General features: G+C 35.7%; 1 protein-coding gene across 1 annotated transcript; it reads right to left on the reverse strand.

Annotated features, from left to right (window-relative positions):
• Positions 1-10,873: 10,873 nt before the first annotated feature.
• LOC110093257 (non-specific phospholipase C1-like) lies at positions 10,874-12,598 on the reverse strand (the record flags this gene model as incomplete). The annotated part of the gene is made up of 2 exons (XM_020818086.2): positions 10,874-11,429; positions 12,334-12,598. Coding segments are annotated over 2 exons (588 nt in total), but the record flags the coding sequence as incomplete, so codon positions are not given.
• Positions 12,599-18,289: the final 5,691 nt, after the last annotated feature.

Below are 18,289 nucleotides of genomic sequence, written 5' to 3' on the forward strand. Positions count from 1 at the left end.
ACGAAGATCAGAAGGATCGTTGTCTCACAACGGAGATCGGAAGGACCGTAGTAGACGAGCGACAGAGGTCATAAAGACCTTTGTTTGGCGACAGAGGTTGGAAGGGTCGTAATCGACGGGCGACGGAGGTCAGATGAACTGTAGTTGGTGGGTGATGGAGGTTGTAAAGACTGTTATTTGGCGACGAAGGTCAGAATGACGGTGGTAAGCAATGGAGGTCGGAAGGATGGCGTCGAGTAAAAGTATGATGATGGACAGAAGTCTGACGAAAGTTCAGTGACTGACAGAATTTCAGCGTCAGGTAGAAGTCCAGCGTTGGGTGGAAGTTCGGTGTGATAAAAATTCGGCGACGGTCGGAAGTCCGATGTCGGGTAGAAATTAGATGACAATAGGAAGTTCGACGTTAGGTAGAGGTCCGGCAATGGGCAAAAGTCCCGCGTTGGGTAGAAATTCGGCGACTAGCAGGAGTCTGTTGGGTGAAATCCAATGACGGGCGGAAGTCCGGCGTCGAGTAGATATCCAGCGACGAGCGAAAGTTCGGTGTCTGGTAGAATTCCGGCGACAGACGGAAGTTCGACGTCAGGTAGAGGTATGTCGATGGGCGAAATTCTGGCGTCAGTCAGCTGTCGGGTGGTAGTCCGGTGGTGGTCGAGGACAAGTATGGTGGCAAGAGGGCTTTCTTCCTTCTCTTCCTTTTCTTTATTCTCTTATTGTTTCCTTGCTTCCTTTTCCTCTTCTTCCTTAGCCCCTTTCTCCTCCCCCCTTCCAAGAGGAAAGCGGGGTCTATTTATAGTTTTCTGAGACTCACATGTTTAGTAAATAAGAGGTCGATCAATGGTGAATTGGGAGTGATGTGATTAGACAACCGATGTTGAATCCCTTGATCATGGACTATTTACTAGATATTTCTGTGAGAGCTCGTTCCTTTGATTTTTCCTTTTTGGATCTGATTTTCCTCCCAGGATCATCCGGGATGATATTGAGATCGTCCAGGACGATCAGTGCAGTGAATACAGCTGATTTTCTGGAGTGGATCGTCCAGGCCGATTTTGGATCGTCCTGGGACGATTAGAGCATGGCACAAGTCAAAGAGCAAATCGTCCAAGAAATTAATTATCGTCCTGAGATATCATCCTGGACGATTGAATTTTGTTCACATCGTCCTGGATGATGTGGCGATCGGCCGGGCCGATCAGACTTGTTTTAAAAGGAAATCAGTTCGATTTGATGAGAGAGAAAATCATTTTTATAAAACAAAATATCTGAGGAGAGAGAAAGAGAAGGAAAGCAAAGGAAAAGCTGGTTTTCGGAGGTCGCGGAGCGCTTTTTGTCCGACGCCGCTGTTGGGAAAAGTGTTTATCTCGTGGTAAGGACTCCGAATCCTATTTCTGTTTTCAAAGTTGTTGAGTTTTGTTCGTTTTGTGCACAGATTTGTATTTTCGTTACCGAAAAATGCGTCGTATTTTGTATTGACGAAACTTTCACCGCACAACTTTTGATATGTTATTGATATGATTTTTCTACATGTTTTGAGTTTTTTCTGTAACGATTCTATTGGTTATTTTGGGTTCTGTGCGATTTTGATCGAATAGATAAATATCAGGATGTTGATTGATGTTGCTTTAGTAGAATAGAAGTCTTATGATGTTGTCATGCACGTTCTGTATTAATTTGGTAAATTGTGATTTTTAGAAATTTTTGTGTAAATTTCGTATACTGCCGTTATGCCGTTGGATTTTCATACGATTTCTGATTTTCTGAAATTGATGATTTGAATTGATATGCATACGAATGTGACTATCTGATTATTGATACTGAAAGACAAGTGGAACCTGGTTGAACCGTTGGTTGGAGATTGACTTGACCTGTATAGGATGGTGGGCCGACGGGCTTTCCTTTAAACTATTGATCATTGATATAACGATTGAGAGTCATAAGGAGATTACATGCCGACGGGCACAGAGTGACGACTCTTATTGAACCAACGTATGGATATCTACAACAGCACTATGGATTATTGATAGCCAGTGATCGTACTTCATTCAATAAGACTATTGTATTGAAATGCATGTGTACGGCATTGATGCGTGATAGATTTATTGCTTTCTTGATTTGGATTTACTGACAGATTTACGGATTTACTATTATCGTACGATTTCGCTACTGTTATAGATACTGTATGGATATGGATACTGTGATTGATTCATTGATGCTATGACATGTATACTATGGATTCATTGATATTGATTGATACTATTGCTTCTACATTGTATTGAACTGCTGCATTTGATTCAGTATAGACTGGGCTTTATCGTATTGATTTTATGATTTCATACCGATCAATTTAATTGATCAGATAGTATTGTTTTGATACGATTGATTTGAATGATCGACTGATTTCCTACTGTTTATTGATTCTTCTACCGCTGCATTGACTACTGATTTGATTTCCGTATCTGCATAGATTCATTGATCATGTGCAATAGACTGTTATAGATTTGATTGACTGACATGCATATTGTTTTCAGTATCGTGCTTTGATTTCAGTTGTATGTATTAGGTGACCTGCTAGGCTTTTTGAAGCTCATTATATGTGGTTAATATTTTCAGGTCAGAGTAAGGGAGCAGGAGATTGAGGTTGATTAGGAATCTCCAGGTTTTTGTCCTTTTTGGTTATAGTGATATTCTTTTGTACTCAGGACTGGATAGATGTCAGTTCATAGTGTAGTTCCTGAGTATTGTATATGATCTTTTGAGATATGAATCGACTTGTACATTGATGTTTTAAATGTTATAGATTTTTGCTAAACTGTTTAATTGAAGTTATAGATAGCTCTGGTAAATTGTTGGTGGATTGTTTGAAATTCTTTCCAAGTTAGATCTTGGGGCGTTACAATTTGAATGTCTTAATGATATCAGAATTTGACGATCTTGGGCTCTTTGGGTTCGTCTCATCGAGACCCTCAATTCGACTATAAGCATGTCACATTTGAAAATTATTTAGTAATTCAAATTATGAATTGAACCCTCCAAACACACTTCTGGTATTTGATTTGGACCTATTTGGGCTTGGATTCAGTCTAATTTGGTGTCGTTGAGTTCTTATTTATGAGACGTTCAGTTCGCCTGTATGTTTGCTGAAATTGAAGTTCATATTAAATTTTGAAGTTTCCAACTTGATTTTGCCTTGAAATTCATGCACGATCAAGATAATTTTTTGATGATATATCAGTTGCCTTCCCTATTTTCGGACGTCGAAGCCTACAGAGTCCAAAAATATATATCATACCATATCAAATTATTCGAATCATAAAATTATAATTTTTGAAAATCATAATAATTTTTTATCATTATGAAAAATTAATTACTCAAACTAACTATCACAATTCAATAGTAACTCAACCTTAATCTTCTTAAGAAATCCAAATCAATCATTAATTAATTCAAAAAAATAAAATTATTACATTTTAGTTAATTTTTTATCTATTAATTAGTATAGTTTTATCAAATTTTCATATTAATGAACACAGTTTTAACCTTGATTAATCTTTAATCAGACCAAATGACTCATTTTTTATAGCCCCGTTCGTCAGGAATTTTTATTGCCTCAGGTTACCTGACGTAGAGATACATCAGGTAGCCTATAATATATCGCCATGTGCTCTTACTCTTTACCGCACGGCTCGTCGACGCAACCCGAAACGAATCCGGGATTACTATGTTCGCGTATTGCTCGGTATTGCTAGGTACTACTCGGTATTTGCTCGGTATTTGCTCGATATTGCTAGGTACTACTCGGTATTTGCTCGGTATTAGTAGGTAATATTCGGTATTTGCTCGGTATTCGCGTACTACTCGGTATTTTCATCAACTACATGGGCATTGAGGAATGTCGCGCTGACTCGTCGTCGGGCGGCGACAGTATCAAGGCTCTGAGTAGTACCTTGCAAGGCTTCTGGTGTCAAGACAGCGTGCAGAGGCAGATCACAATACCGAGCAAATACCGAGCAATACCGAGTAGTACCTAGCAATACCGAGCAAATACTGAGCATATTCGTTTCGGTTTGGGTCGTCGGGCCACGCGGTAAAGAGTAAGATCACGTGGTGATATATTATAGGCTACCTGATGTATCTCTACGTCAGGTAACTTGAGGCAATAAAAATTCGTTCGTCAGGCTTACCATAATGGTATCGCTCTTTAGCCCATTCATTCAGTTTTGATTAGAATGAATAAATAATGTACTACATCATACATAAATAGAGAGAGAGAGAGAGAGAGAGAGAGAGAGAGAGAATAACTTTATTATTTATAAGGTAGAAACAACCCACCGCGGGTTGTCTCGGTGGTGATGAACTGGCTGGCCATAGGCCAGGTACCGAGTTCGAATCCCTTGGCAATTCGTGACAGTCTTAAGTGTCGGCCCGTGTAAATTAGTGTGGGTTGCATGCTAGGTCGACCGGGTCATCCCTTAACGGGGATGATCTGTTTATACATACAGGTAGAAACTGAAATGTAAAAACAATAAAGAGTAGAACTTTACTACTCATAAAAGCTTTATTACTCATAAGGGCGCGCCGATTGGAGGCAATGCAAAAACGGCTGCAGTTATTGCAATTTTTTTTCTTTTTTGGTGGTGGGACCCACTGCCACAATTTTTTTTTAATTTGGAGTTTTGGACAATCCGACATTCCGACTAGGGGTGTAAACGAGTCGAGTCGAGTCGAGTTTAGGCCTTATCGAGCTCGGCTCGTTAGTTGAAAAGCGAGCTCGAGCTCGAGTCGAGCTCAACAGGCGAGCTCAAGCTCGAGCTCGTTCCACGGTAAACGAGCTCAAGCTCGAGCTCGTTCCACAGTAAACGAGCTCGAGCCGGCTCGGTTCATTTTTCATTTGACTTGAAACAGTTCGCCCCTTTTTTTTTTCCGCCTAGAGCTGTCAGCCTGCTACTTTTTTTTTTCCAAAAAAAAAATAGTGGTATGAATCATAAAATTTTTAACTTAAAACTTGAATCAAATTTATTTTCTAGTTTTCAATCTTGTCAGTACAAGTTGAATATATTATTCATTCTAGCTCGACTGTAAGTACAACCACTTGATTATGTGGGAAGTCATCTCTTTGTATTAGTGTGTGGCCTAGGCCTTTTTTTTTTAATTTTAATTTTTTTTTTCCTTTGGGCCCCACTTTTTTTTTGTGAGAGATATAATTTTTTTCTCTTCCCATTTTATTGGGGCCCGACCCTTATTTTTTAGAGATAGAAATTATTTTTTTCTTTTTTATAGGAATATTCTCAGATTATTCTTATTTCCAAAATATTTTTAGATTTCTATTCATGAAGAATATTTCTCCCTCCTCTCTCTTCTATGATATGAGTGATTATTCCGTCAGGTTACCGAATGCATCTGGAAACCAATAACAAAACGCCACGTCACTAAAGTGCTCGGTACAGGCGCTCGGTACACTCGGTATGCTCGGTATTTTTACCGGATGTAATAAAAATTCCTATAATAGCCCCCTAAGGCAAGGAGAAAATTGCTCCTCTCCTTTTCTTTTCTTCTTCCTTCTTCTGACTTTCTTACAGTCGAGACATTTTACTGTTTTTAGTAGGTGGCATCCCCTACTTAAATTCAGTATTTCTCTTAATGTGTAGAAGTTAAAATTTTTTCCTCCTTCCACTTTCTTCTACTCGGGTCTTCTTCTTACATTAGAGGCATTCTAAAGTCTTAGATAGGCGGCATGCTCAATGATGTTGACATATGTAGAAGAGATTTAGAGAATCCACCAAGAATGTATGACCTATCCAAAGTTGTATGTCAGAGTATTGATTAAGGACGTTAACCTAAATAGAAGAAGTCAAGAGAATCCACCAATGATGTATGACCTATTTGAGGTTGTATGTCAGAGCGCTGCTCGATAATGTTAACATATATGGAAGATGATGAGAGAATCCACCAATGATGTATGACATATCCAATGTTGTATGTCAGAGCCCTGCTCGATGATGTTAACATATATGGAAGAGGTCGAGATAATCTACCAAAGATGTATGACCTATCCGAGATTGTATGTAATAGCTCTGCTCAATAATGTTAACCTATATGGAAGATGACAAGAGAATCCGCCAAGGATGTATGACATATCCGAGATTGTATGTTAGAGCACTACTCGATCATGTTAACCTATATGGAAGAAGATGAGAGAATCCACCAATGATGTATGACTTATCGGAGATTGTATGTCAAAGTCCTACTCAATGACGTTAACATATATGGAAGAGGTTGAGAGAATCTACCAAAAATGTATGACCTATCTGAGGTTGTATGTCAGAGCCCTACTTGATGAAGTTAACATATATGAAAGAGGACGAGAGAATACACCAAGGAAGTATGATCTATCTGAGGTTGTGTGTCAGAGCGTTGCTCGATGACATTAACATGTGTGGAAGAGGCCGAATCGAATTCCCCTGTGATTGATTTTTTCTTGACTGGGAGGGGGCGAACGTTGCGTGTATCTGAAATCAAGGTGAAGAATGGTCTATTTTTAAATCGTTACTGCATTTTTTAGGTCAAGATTAAGACATTACCCATGGAATAGAAGTCCAACAAAGGACTATATAAAACTTATAATTGATTGAAAGAATCCTTGCATTTGTTGAGAATTTTATCATCTTGATGTTTAAAACATCGGAGAATATTTTTAACCACAATTGGAATCAAAGTTGACCCCCACTCCACATCTGATTCTTATAAAATAGATATAATAATAACTAATATCAAGATGTTAACAAGAGCAATCTATTGAGATTGGAGCAATAGTTGCCCCCTAGTCAGTAACGACGTTCTCATAGGCGGCGCCAAACTTTTGTATCCTAAAATATTCGCGGTGGTAGAGAAATATAAAGTTTAGTGTCTTAGCTTTTAATAAGATCCATCACACATATAGATAAAAAGATAGGGTACATCATTTATAAGAGACACCTATATTTTTATGTGGAAAACCCTAAAAAGGGAAAAAATAAAACTTAGGGCCAAGCCCAATTTGAATGAGTCCCATTGGGGGGAAGGCCTTGACTTGATGTAACAAATATACATCAAATAGAGTGTGTTACATGATGAAAATAGGAAGAATAATTATTGAAGTATTCATGACGATGGAGGTTGGAAGGATCGTAGTCGGCGGGCGACGAAGATTAAAAGAATCATTGTCTGGATAGAAGTCATAAAGACCTTTGTCTAGCGACGAAGGTCAGAAGGACAATAGTTGGTGAGTGACGGAGCACTAAAGGACCATAGTTGGTGGGTGACGGAGGTCATAAAGATCGTTACATGGCGAGGAGCTTAGAATGATAGTAGTCGGTGATGAAGGTCAGAAGGATGGTGTCGAGTAGAAGTTCGATGATGGACAAAAGTCAGCAGAAGTCCAGTGTTAGATAGAAATCTAGCAACGGGCGAAAGTCCGACATCACGTAGAAATTCGGTGAAGGGTGGAAGTCTGACGTCGGGTAGAAGTCTGGCTCTGGGCAAAAGTCCGGCATTGGATAGAAATCTGGCGACTTGTAGGAGTCCATTGGGTAGAAATTCGACGAAGGGAGAAAATCTGGCGTTGGGTAGAAATCCAGCGATGAGCAGAAGTTCGGCATCTGGTTGAAGTCCTGCGATGGATGGAAGTTTGGCATCCGGTAGAGGTCCGAGGATGGGCGGAATTCCGGCATCAGTCAGCAGCCAGGTGAAAGTCCGTCTGTGGTCGAGAAGGAGTATGGTGGTAAGAGAGCTTTCTTCCTTCTCTTAATTTTCTTCCTTCGCTTCTTGTTTCATTGTTTCTTTCTCTTCTCTTCTTCCTTGGCCCCCTTTCTCTTCCCCCCTTTCATGAGGAATGATGAGTCTATTTATAATTTTCTAAAAGTGGCATGACCAATAAATAAGAGGAAGATCAAGGGTGAATTGGGAGTGGTTTGATTGGACGACCAATGTTGAATCCCTCGATCATATACTGTTTACCAGGCATTTGAATGTCTTAATGATATCATAATTTGACAATCTTGGGCTCGTTAAATTCTTCTCATCGAGATGCTCGATTCGTCTATAAGCATGTCACATTTCAAATCTATTTAGTAATACAAATTATGATTTGAACCCTCCAAATACACTTCGGGTCTTTGATTTGGACCTATTTGGGCTCGAATTGAGTCGTATTTGGTGTCGTTGGGTTCGTATTTCAGAGACGTTTAGTTCGACTATAAGTTTGTTGAAATTGAAGTTTGTATTAAATTTTGAAGTTTTGAACTTGATTTTGCCTTGAGATTCATATACGATCAAGATTATTTTTTAATGATATATCAAATACAAAGCGAATTCAATATTTGCATCAGATTTTAAAAATGATTGGAGACTTTCTACATTGCGTTTTTCCAAAGCGGATTCAATATTTGCATGGGCGTCGTTCAATTATTACGTTCGGTCACCGAATGCGTTCATAGACCAATAACCACGCGCCACGTCACTTGAAATTCGGTATTGAGTACTCGGTATTACTCGGCATACATTCGGATACGTTCGATTTTAACCGGTCGTAATAATTACTCCTACCTTTTTGGGGAAGCAAATTCAATAATTATTTGAAACTTTTTGCGTTGTGTTTGGCTTCAGCTTCGGTGGTTTAATAGTAATTAATCTTCCTGTTAACATTAATTAATAATGTTTAGGCGAGTGTTAAAGGATACTTTGAAGATTATAGAATATTGTTGCATACAGGAGTATTCGCGGCGGTAGAGAAATCTAAAGTTTAGTATCTTAGCATTATACGAAAATCCGGCACGCAATCAGATAGGAGAGAGGGTCTAGCATTTATGAGACAACAAGATTTTTACGTGAAAACCCCTAAAAAGGGGAAAAAACCACGGGACCTAGCCCAGTTCGAATGAATCCACTAGTATAGCAGTTGATTACAAATGAGGCCTTTCCTTGGGAGAAGGTCTTAGCTTGATGTATATTTTATAGAGTACATTACATGATGTGAATATAAAGAGTCACTATTGACATAGTCGGCAGACGACGGAGGTCAGAAGAATCGTAGTCGGCGGGCTACGGAGGTCATAAAGACCGTAGTCGGTGGGCGACAGAGGTCGGAAAGACTATAGTCGGCGGGCGACATAAGTCAGGAAGACCGTAGTCGGCTGGCGAAGGAGGTCGGAAAGACTATAGTTGGCGGGCGACGTAAGTCAGGAGGACCATAGTCGGCTGGCGACGAAGGTCGGAAAGACTGTAGTCGGTGGGCGACGTAAGTCAGAAGGACCGTAGTCGGCGGGCGACGAAAGTCGAAAAGATTGTATTCGGTGGGCGACGTAAGTCAGAAGGACCATAGTTGACTGGCGACGGAGATCGGAAGGACTGTAGTCGGTGGGCGACGTAAGTCAGAAGGACCGTAGTCGGCTGGCGACGGAGGTCGAAAGGACTCTTGTCTGACGACGAAGGTTAGAATGACGATTTCAGGTAGAAGTCCAACAATGGCAAGAAATCCATCTTCGGATAGAAGTCCAGCGAAAGTTTGATAACCGATAGAATTCCGGCGTCGGGAAGAAACTTGGCGATGAGTGAAGGTCCGACGTCGGGTAGAAGTCCAACATTTGTTGAAGGCCGAGGAGAACTCTGATATCACTTGGGCGGAGTTTTGACGTCAGGGGGAACTCTGTCGTTACTTGGGCAGAATTTCAGCGTCCCGTGGAAGTCGGGCAGAATTCTGGCCTCATTTGGAGTTCGGGTGGAACTCCGGCAATGATCGAGGAGGAGTCTCTTCCCTCCTATTCATCTTGCTTGCATTTTCCTTCTTCTCTTCTTCCTCTTGCTTCTGTCCTCTCTCATGAGAAATGAGAGGTCTATTTATAGATATTCTAGAGTGGCATGACCTGCAAATAGATGAGAGATCACGGGCAAATAGGGAGTGGTCAGATGGACGGTCGATATTGAATCCCTTGTTCATGTACCGTTTGTAAGGCATTTGAAGGTCTTAATGATGTCGGAATTTGGCTATTTTGGGCTCGTTGGATTTTTCTCGTCGAGCCGCTCGATTCAACTACAAGCATGTCATGTTTCGAAACCGTTTGGTAACTCAAATTATGGTTTGAACTTTCTAACAGCGCTTTGGGTCCTTGATTTGAACTCATTTGGACTCGGATCAAGTTGAATTTGGTGTCATTGGGTTCGTCTTTCCGAGACGCTCATTTTGACTGTAAGTTTGTTGAAATCGGAGTTCAGATGCTCCCGGATTAAATTTTTGAAGTTTCCGACTTTATTTTGCCTTGAGATTCGTGCCCTATCAAGATAATTTTTTGATAATATATCAATTATATAACTTAATTAGAAGAATTATTAATATTATTATTATTGTGCCTGGAGTGAAAATGGTGAAGTTGGTGAGATTGTTTTGTAGGGAAAGTAAGATCGGACGAATGGACGGTTGATATTTATTTTCACCAATGTTGATTATTGTTGATCAAAGTCAAAAGTGAAAGATGCGGCAAATTTTTAATTAAAAGGACACGTGCTTAAAAAAAAACTTTTTATGAATTTGTGTTAAATAATTTAAAATTTATCACTTTTTTTAATAAAAAATTATTTTTAGAATATTTATTTAAATTTACCCTCTTCAAAAGACTTATTTAAATAATGGGAACATCCGCAACTCATCTTATTGAGAATTTGATTGCAAACTAAAAAATATTGAATTCAAATCTTACATATTCAATTTGAATGTGAGATTGTTTTAATTGACCTAAATGTTTTTTTTTTTTTTTTAAGGGGGGAGGGCAGATTTCATCATATAATAAAAGCTTCACAAGCTTTTTTTTTTATAAGCCTCTAATGATAAGACTTTTGGATCCCATTAGGCTTTGGTACCTTAAAATCATTCCCAACTTGCATATCACAAAGTTTATACATAGATTGAACAGAGTTTTTTCATATACAAATCTCCAACGTAGTTCTTTAATATACATTCAAGTGATGGGTTTTCTATTCTTAGCAAGAATATATATCCAAGCGCAATAGTCGTGTGTAGCGGCAAGCAAGCTTGCACAGCGCATCGTAGATGACAGGTGTTGCCTAGCATTAATGTCTTTAACTAGCGTGGACAGAAGGGTTGGAAGGTCCTATAGAAACCCTGCTAGTGAGAGCAGGCCTCATGGTAACAATGGCTGATTCATTTGCTCCAGCCAATAGTGCTGCTTTTCCAGCTTCTAAGAACCTTGCCACTGCATCCTCAGCATAGCTGTTTGCTTGGCCGACGGTTAAGCCATTGCCAATGTGTGGGTATGTGTTAAGAACATGATCTCCATTGAGCTGAGAAGCAAGTTGGATCAACTCCTCTTGAAACTCTGACAGAGATGAATCTTCTCTTGGACCATGAGGCCTCAATGATCTTGTTACCTCTGGTAGTTTTTCTGCATTTTAGAATGAAAGGTTTGTCAGCATTTGGAGAGATTATGTGGTAAAGATTACATACGTTGCTTTACATTTGGAGAAATTATGAGCTTGCTTTTATGTTCGACCAAGGTTGTAGCTTATTTTGATCCTCAAACTGACAGTATCATTTTTATATACATATTGCGATGTTTCATTATATAGAATTTCATTAAATCAACGCAAGCACAACCATAATTAAAGAAGAATCAACTTCATTAATAAGATTTTTCTTTCATTCTTTTCAAGGAATAATATTATGGATGTGACCTTCACAATCATTATCAACTCTTTTACCATAGCTTCTATGGTTTAATTTATATTAAATGCTTGAGGTTTCTAGTTCATTACACAATAGAATATGTATCCTAAAAAAGGGAGATTATAGCATAAATTGATACAATAAAAATGGGGCTTTTACACCACATGCAAGGAACACATAAGAATATAGAAAGACAAAAGAAAGAAAAAAAATGCATTGCTACATTCAATTATATATGAAGAACAAATTTAAGAAACTAGATTCACAAAAAATCTACTGGCAAAAGAAATATTTAGCATGTGGCTAATCTAGTGCATGATTATTTGTAAGGTTTGATACCATTTTGCAATTGCATTGTCATAAACTCTCTTCCTATGTTCCTAGCTCTTCTCAACATTACCAAGTTAAGATCTATGGTATTAAAATGAATAATATTTCATGTAATCCACATCACAATTTTGTGCTTTCTTCTATGGGATGTGAAAAAAGTATTCACATTTTATAATTTCTAGACCATGTCAATCAATATAATGACTATGGATGGAGTTTGTTATCAAAAATGATATTAATAAATTAATTTATGAAGATATGCAAAATAACATAAAATTAATATATATAAGAACCTGGACAATCAGTGCGAGGAGTCTTTCGAAGGGAGAAGTAGCTTTCAAAAGTTCCAGCCCATGCATCCCTGTTTGTGAGAAAATTTGACTTCATATTGAACAGCTTTTTAACTGTGGCAGGGACTGATGAATGTTCGAATTGTGAACTTTTAGTTGGCCCATTAGGCTCATGAATCACTGCATAAGTGGAAAGGATGCATCCGAATATTACATTATGAAGTAATGCAGCAAAAAGAAAAAACAAGTACCATTCAGAATTTTTATATCAAACATTATCTCAGAATGTTCCAAGGTACAGCACATCAAGGCTGATGCTTCTTCCTATACTTGCGATCCTTATTCAATGAAGCAAACTATTAGGAACAAATAAGGCTAATAAGTTTTTGTTTATAGTTAGGAGAATTTATAAATCTAACTATTCATATTTTAATTCATCAAAAAATAATTAGAGAAATTAGTAAATAATTAGACCAACTAATTTATCAAAGCATTCGAATATAATTTAAAACTTAACAGTTCAACTAATTAGCTACTATAAATGATTACTAAAATGGCCTATGTAATCAGACTAATTAAAAATTAACTACGCTTTAATAATTGATTAATTATAAGATGATAATATATCCTAATTATTTGGACCTTAGTTCACGAAAATAACTAGTCTAACTAATTAATGATTAGTAAGTGAAAGTAGCCTAATTAGTAGGTTAATTGAAGAAGATAAGGTAACTAAACATTAAATAAATATAATAATAATATGATAGTCTGGTTCCTCTTACATTATTGAATTAAAATTAAAGTCTATTTATTATGCTACTTGAATTAATAAGACAATAAGATAGTCTGATTGCTCTTACATTATTGAATTATAAGGATAATAAGATAGTCTGATTGCTCTTACATTATTGAATTAAAAATTTAAAATTATAGTCTATTTCTTACATTATTGAATTAATAAGGTAGTCTGATTGTTCTGAATATTAATACAATGATTAATTAAAAAATTCTAATTCATTAGGCATTATTTAATAATTAGGCCATTAAGCTATTGGGTAATAAATAATGGATAAAAGTATTAAATATGCTAAATTATTTATGCTAATCATGGGTTGATTAAAATAATAATGTAGTAATTAGTAATAGTAGTGATAAATAATAATTAGTCATGCGCCAATTAGTTAATAAGGAAATAAATATAGTTAACTAAGTATTTTGGAATCATAAAAATATTTGCTTAATAATCTGCAATTTTTGACACAAACCATGACAACTAAGGCACCTTCGAAGGACTGAATTGGACTCTAAGTTGACACAAAATTAAAATGAATTAACCCATGCACATGCTTGAATTGTCTTAAATGATTTCCAAGCATCCTAATTAGGGTCAAATAAGGATAATACATGTTTGAATATACCAAATTAGAGCCTAAACAAGTTTGAAACCGCATGAATATACACTAAACTAACAATAATCACGTCAAAGTAGACTTACCCAGCCCCTCCTGAACTAATCATCTTCCTCCTAGCATTGTGCAATGCTTAATTGCATGAATAGGGAGAAGGTAATTTCAACTAGCAACATCACCTCTAATTGCTAGGTGCTGGTGATTCGAGCCCTTAAGCACCAACTGCTGCTATAAATTAAGCACAGAGGATGCCTCAATCGTCACCACTATGCCCTCATTTAGTCACAAAAAGATTAAGTGAAGCTCAAATATTCTCTAAATTACTATATTCAGCATAATCAACCTTGTCTCAAATCATTTATATCATAATTTTTGTCTTAAAATGAGAAAGTACTTTCTCTATCTTTGTGAACACTAGTGATTAGTCTCATTGGGTCTATAAAAGGCAGCAACAAAAGTCCCAAAAAAAATTTCCATCAATTTATCACAGAAACTATTAATTTTTGTTAATATCACTGCAGAAGCCCCATATATTCTGATCTTCAATCGAAAGCAACAGTCACTCAAAATCACAACCAATACACTACATTTGAACTAGCGGTAATCCTTTTTTATTAGGTTCTGTATAAATCTTGATGGTGAGGCAAGTTAACAACGATATTCATCTTACTTTAACATATTTGTTATCCAGCCAAAAATTCTACTAGAATAAACTTCCTCTACATATGGCCATGTTTAACAAAAAATCGAAACCCACCTGGCCATCACCCCTTAGTCCCTAGCTACCTGTTAACGTCTTTTGATATCGATGACCAATCAAATTCCTTGTATCTTACTGCCAAATTTCTTCTCTTACGATCATTTGGACTTTCCTATTAACAAATAGCCAACCACCATCACCAACATCTTGTTGATCACCTTTCTTGATGCAAAGCCTCCATTCTTAATGGGTTCTAGGTTCAATCCCTAGGAGTTTTCTACTATACAATAATATGTCTTTTGTAAGTTTGTGTAATTTAAACTTTCAAAGCTAAGTCCACGGTAAAGCAGTTTCAATCTCATGATTCATAGGAATATTTTTGGTATGCTGTAATATTAATAATCATGATATTACACTTGCAGGATAAATAATGCTAATAAGTCACGAACTAATAATTAACATAAGCATACATTAATTAATTATACACAATTTTTTTATTATGTTCATGACAACATCCATTTTCATTTGAGTAGATCTAAAATCAAATATATAGAGTGTAATTTTAGTAGTAAACTAGTAATAGATCTAGTGGGGGTTTTGTGACTTTGGGCGAACAAGTCATTAATAAGAGTACACATTTCAAATATCTTGAGTCTATTGTTTAGAGTAACGATGAAATAGATGGGGATATTATTAGTAGAATTCAAGTTGGATGATTGAAGTGGAGGAATGCATCGGGCTTGTTGTGTGATAGAAAAAGTGCCTCTCAAACTTAAGGGAAAATTCTATAAGATGGTGGTGAGACCTACTATGCTTTATGGTGCAAATATTGGCCATTAAAAGAGAAGCATAATATCAAGTTAATCGTTGCAAAGATGAGGATGCTCAAGTGGATGAGTGGCTTTACTCTTATAGACAAGATACGAAATGAGTATATACGTGAAAAGGTTGGAGTAGCTCCAATTGAAGATAAAATTAGAGAGAGATGTCTTAGATGGTTTGGTCATATAAAACGGTGCTCTTCCAATGACCTGGTTAGTAGAATAGATGTATTAGATTTGACTTTTGGTCACAAAATATTAGAAATGACATTTCTTTATGAGATTTAAATGAAAATTTGACCCTTAACATGACACAATGGAGTAAAATGATTCATGTAGCCAACCCCACGTAGTGGGATAAAATCTTGTTGTTGTTGTTGTTGTTGTTGCTGTTGTATGACAATATCAATTTAGGACAAGATAATATTAAGTTAATGAGAATATCCATTTTGATCTTTTAATCAACTTAATTAGAGTTAAATGATTTTTATCAAATAATTTTAGTCAAAGTACTTTAAGCAACAATTTAACAATGATTTCATTAAAAAATCATCATTTATACTTGACATAGCAAATCTAAGTACAACATAACATAGTTCAAAATGCCATTACCAAACTGAGCCTTAAAGGTGAATTTTATGAAAGTGTGACTGAATAGGTAAAATTTATGAATCAAAATGTTGCATGACAATTAAAAACTGATAGCAAGTTGAGTGTGGTAGAAATGAGTTGTTAATATGATCGTGTGATAAAACTAAAGATGATAGGGCAATAAATAGACTTGATAGGTTTGAACAATAGGTCGGGAAATATAAAATAATGTGTTCTGCGCAAGTATGTTATGTTAGAGATCAGAAGATTAAACAAGCAGATATGATTACCATGGAAACAAGGAAAAGTATGTAATAGCTACTAAGGAATAAGTTTTGTGAGGAGAAAATGAGATTTATAGAACAACTAAGATAAGAGATAAGAGATCTAAAAATTTTAGTCAAGTTAGTTGTATTGAAAGTGCAGATAATGTCATATTAATTAAAGATGCAGACATAAAAAAAAGATATAAATATTTCTTTGAAATTTTACTACATAAAAAAATTAATTTTGGTGAAGTGTAATGAACGATTTAGTGAAGTATTATAGTTTGCTCCAAAAAAGTAAATTGAAGTTAGCTCTGAAAAGAGATTCATAAAAGTAATATTTGAGGTCTAGATGAGAGCTTATTGAGATATAGAGAATTATAAGGATATTGCTGATTAGTTAACAAATCTTTTTAATAGAATTTTGCACCGTAAAAATATGTCAAATGATTGAGAGATATCCATATTTATAAAAAAAGAAGCAAATTTTAGAATTGCACAAATTGTAAAGAAGTCAAAAGTATATGAGTCATATGATAAAACTATAAGAGACTTAAAAAAAATTATGATAGCTTTAAAGAATCAATTTGATTTAAAATTAGGAAAATCTACTATGGAAATAATTTTTATTTTATGAAAATTAACAATTTACTATAAAGAACAAAGAAATGTACTTTATATGAATTTTAATCATCATGTGAAAACATATGATTAAGTACCATGTGAATTGATTTGGTGTACATTAATATAGAAAGGTTTGTGTCGAAATTATATTAATGTTATAAAAGATTGTATTTGGCGCATTGGCTAGTAATAATAATTGTAGAATGATCATAGAGTTTTCAATTACAATAGGTTTACATCAAAGATTAGCATTGAATCCATACCTTCAACTTTGTTTTAAATACCGCAGAGCTAAGGTATCACCATCCCACACTAAGGAAATGAATAAAATTAAGCAGACTAGTATGGGTAAAGAAGCTCCAGGGATCTATGTATAAAACAACCAAGACAGTGTAAACCACCCTCCACTTCCAGCATATACTTTCAGACAAAAATTCAGCTTATCAATCATTTAGAAAGTCCAATAATGTTTTATAACAAAATGGATGCAATTTTTTGGGGATAATTTTAAAAGTTCATATTTCTAGGGGAACTAATCATAAGGAAGGATATATAAGAAACCCTAAAAGCAAGTATGATACCTGCAATAAAACTATACATGTCGGCCTATTTGGCAGGAACAATATAAAAAGCAGCAGTTATAAATGATTACTATAAAGTACTCCAACGAAATAAAAAACTCATTTTCAATTTGTTAAAAAAATAAGAAATAATTACATGTGTAAGGATTAGAACCAAGGACAAACCAACTTGCAGGCCAAAAAATAAAATAAGTACATCTCCTTACCTTATCCACTTGAGAAGTAATAAAAATGTTCATGAGATACTGAAATAGGGGTAAAAGGATGCTAGTATGCTTGTTGAACAACTGAATACTTGGGCCGGTTGGCGCTTATTTATGTTAGTTTATTTGGTGAAGTAAACTTACCTAAGCATATATTGTAAAGTTTAAAGTTCTTGATAACATGCTTGCTTATAGTATTTGTATTTTCCAATGTTTTAAGAGACAACTAAATACTCATACTAAAAAAATCATTAACTTGATTTATCTATATTTATTTATTCCTTGATAAATGTTAAAATGTAAGACCAAAAATTTTCAAAAACAAAAAGACAATAATATTCGGTTCAAACTTAATGAAAATGAACAAATTTTGGGTTAGAAGATAAGAGCTAATAGTCTATAGGCAAAATTTTCATCTAGAGCTCTTTAAATAAATAAATTTAGTAAAATATGAAAATAAGTTAAATTTTACGAGTCAAATTGCCCGTCAAACAGACAATTTCTATTTAGCTAATGAGAGGGTTCTGTCAGCTACCAATAATTGGCTTCATTCAATAATATTGCCCAAGTAGACGTCACCCGTTAAACATGTAACTTCTTTATTATTATTATTTTAATTTAATTTCTTATTTGTTAAAATATTTTTTAGGATTTCAACAGTTTTGGAAATGCATATTCCATCAAATTTATTAATATTGATGTTAAAGTACAACATATGTAGCTACTTGAGAAGGTTGTACGCCAAGAAAGAAAGCTCACATAAT

Source organism: Dendrobium catenatum, unplaced genomic scaffold (genome assembly GCF_001605985.2).
Source record: "Dendrobium catenatum unplaced genomic scaffold, ASM160598v2 fragScaff_scaffold_323, whole genome shotgun sequence".
NCBI classification, from domain to species: Eukaryota; Viridiplantae; Streptophyta; class Magnoliopsida; order Asparagales; family Orchidaceae; genus Dendrobium; species Dendrobium catenatum.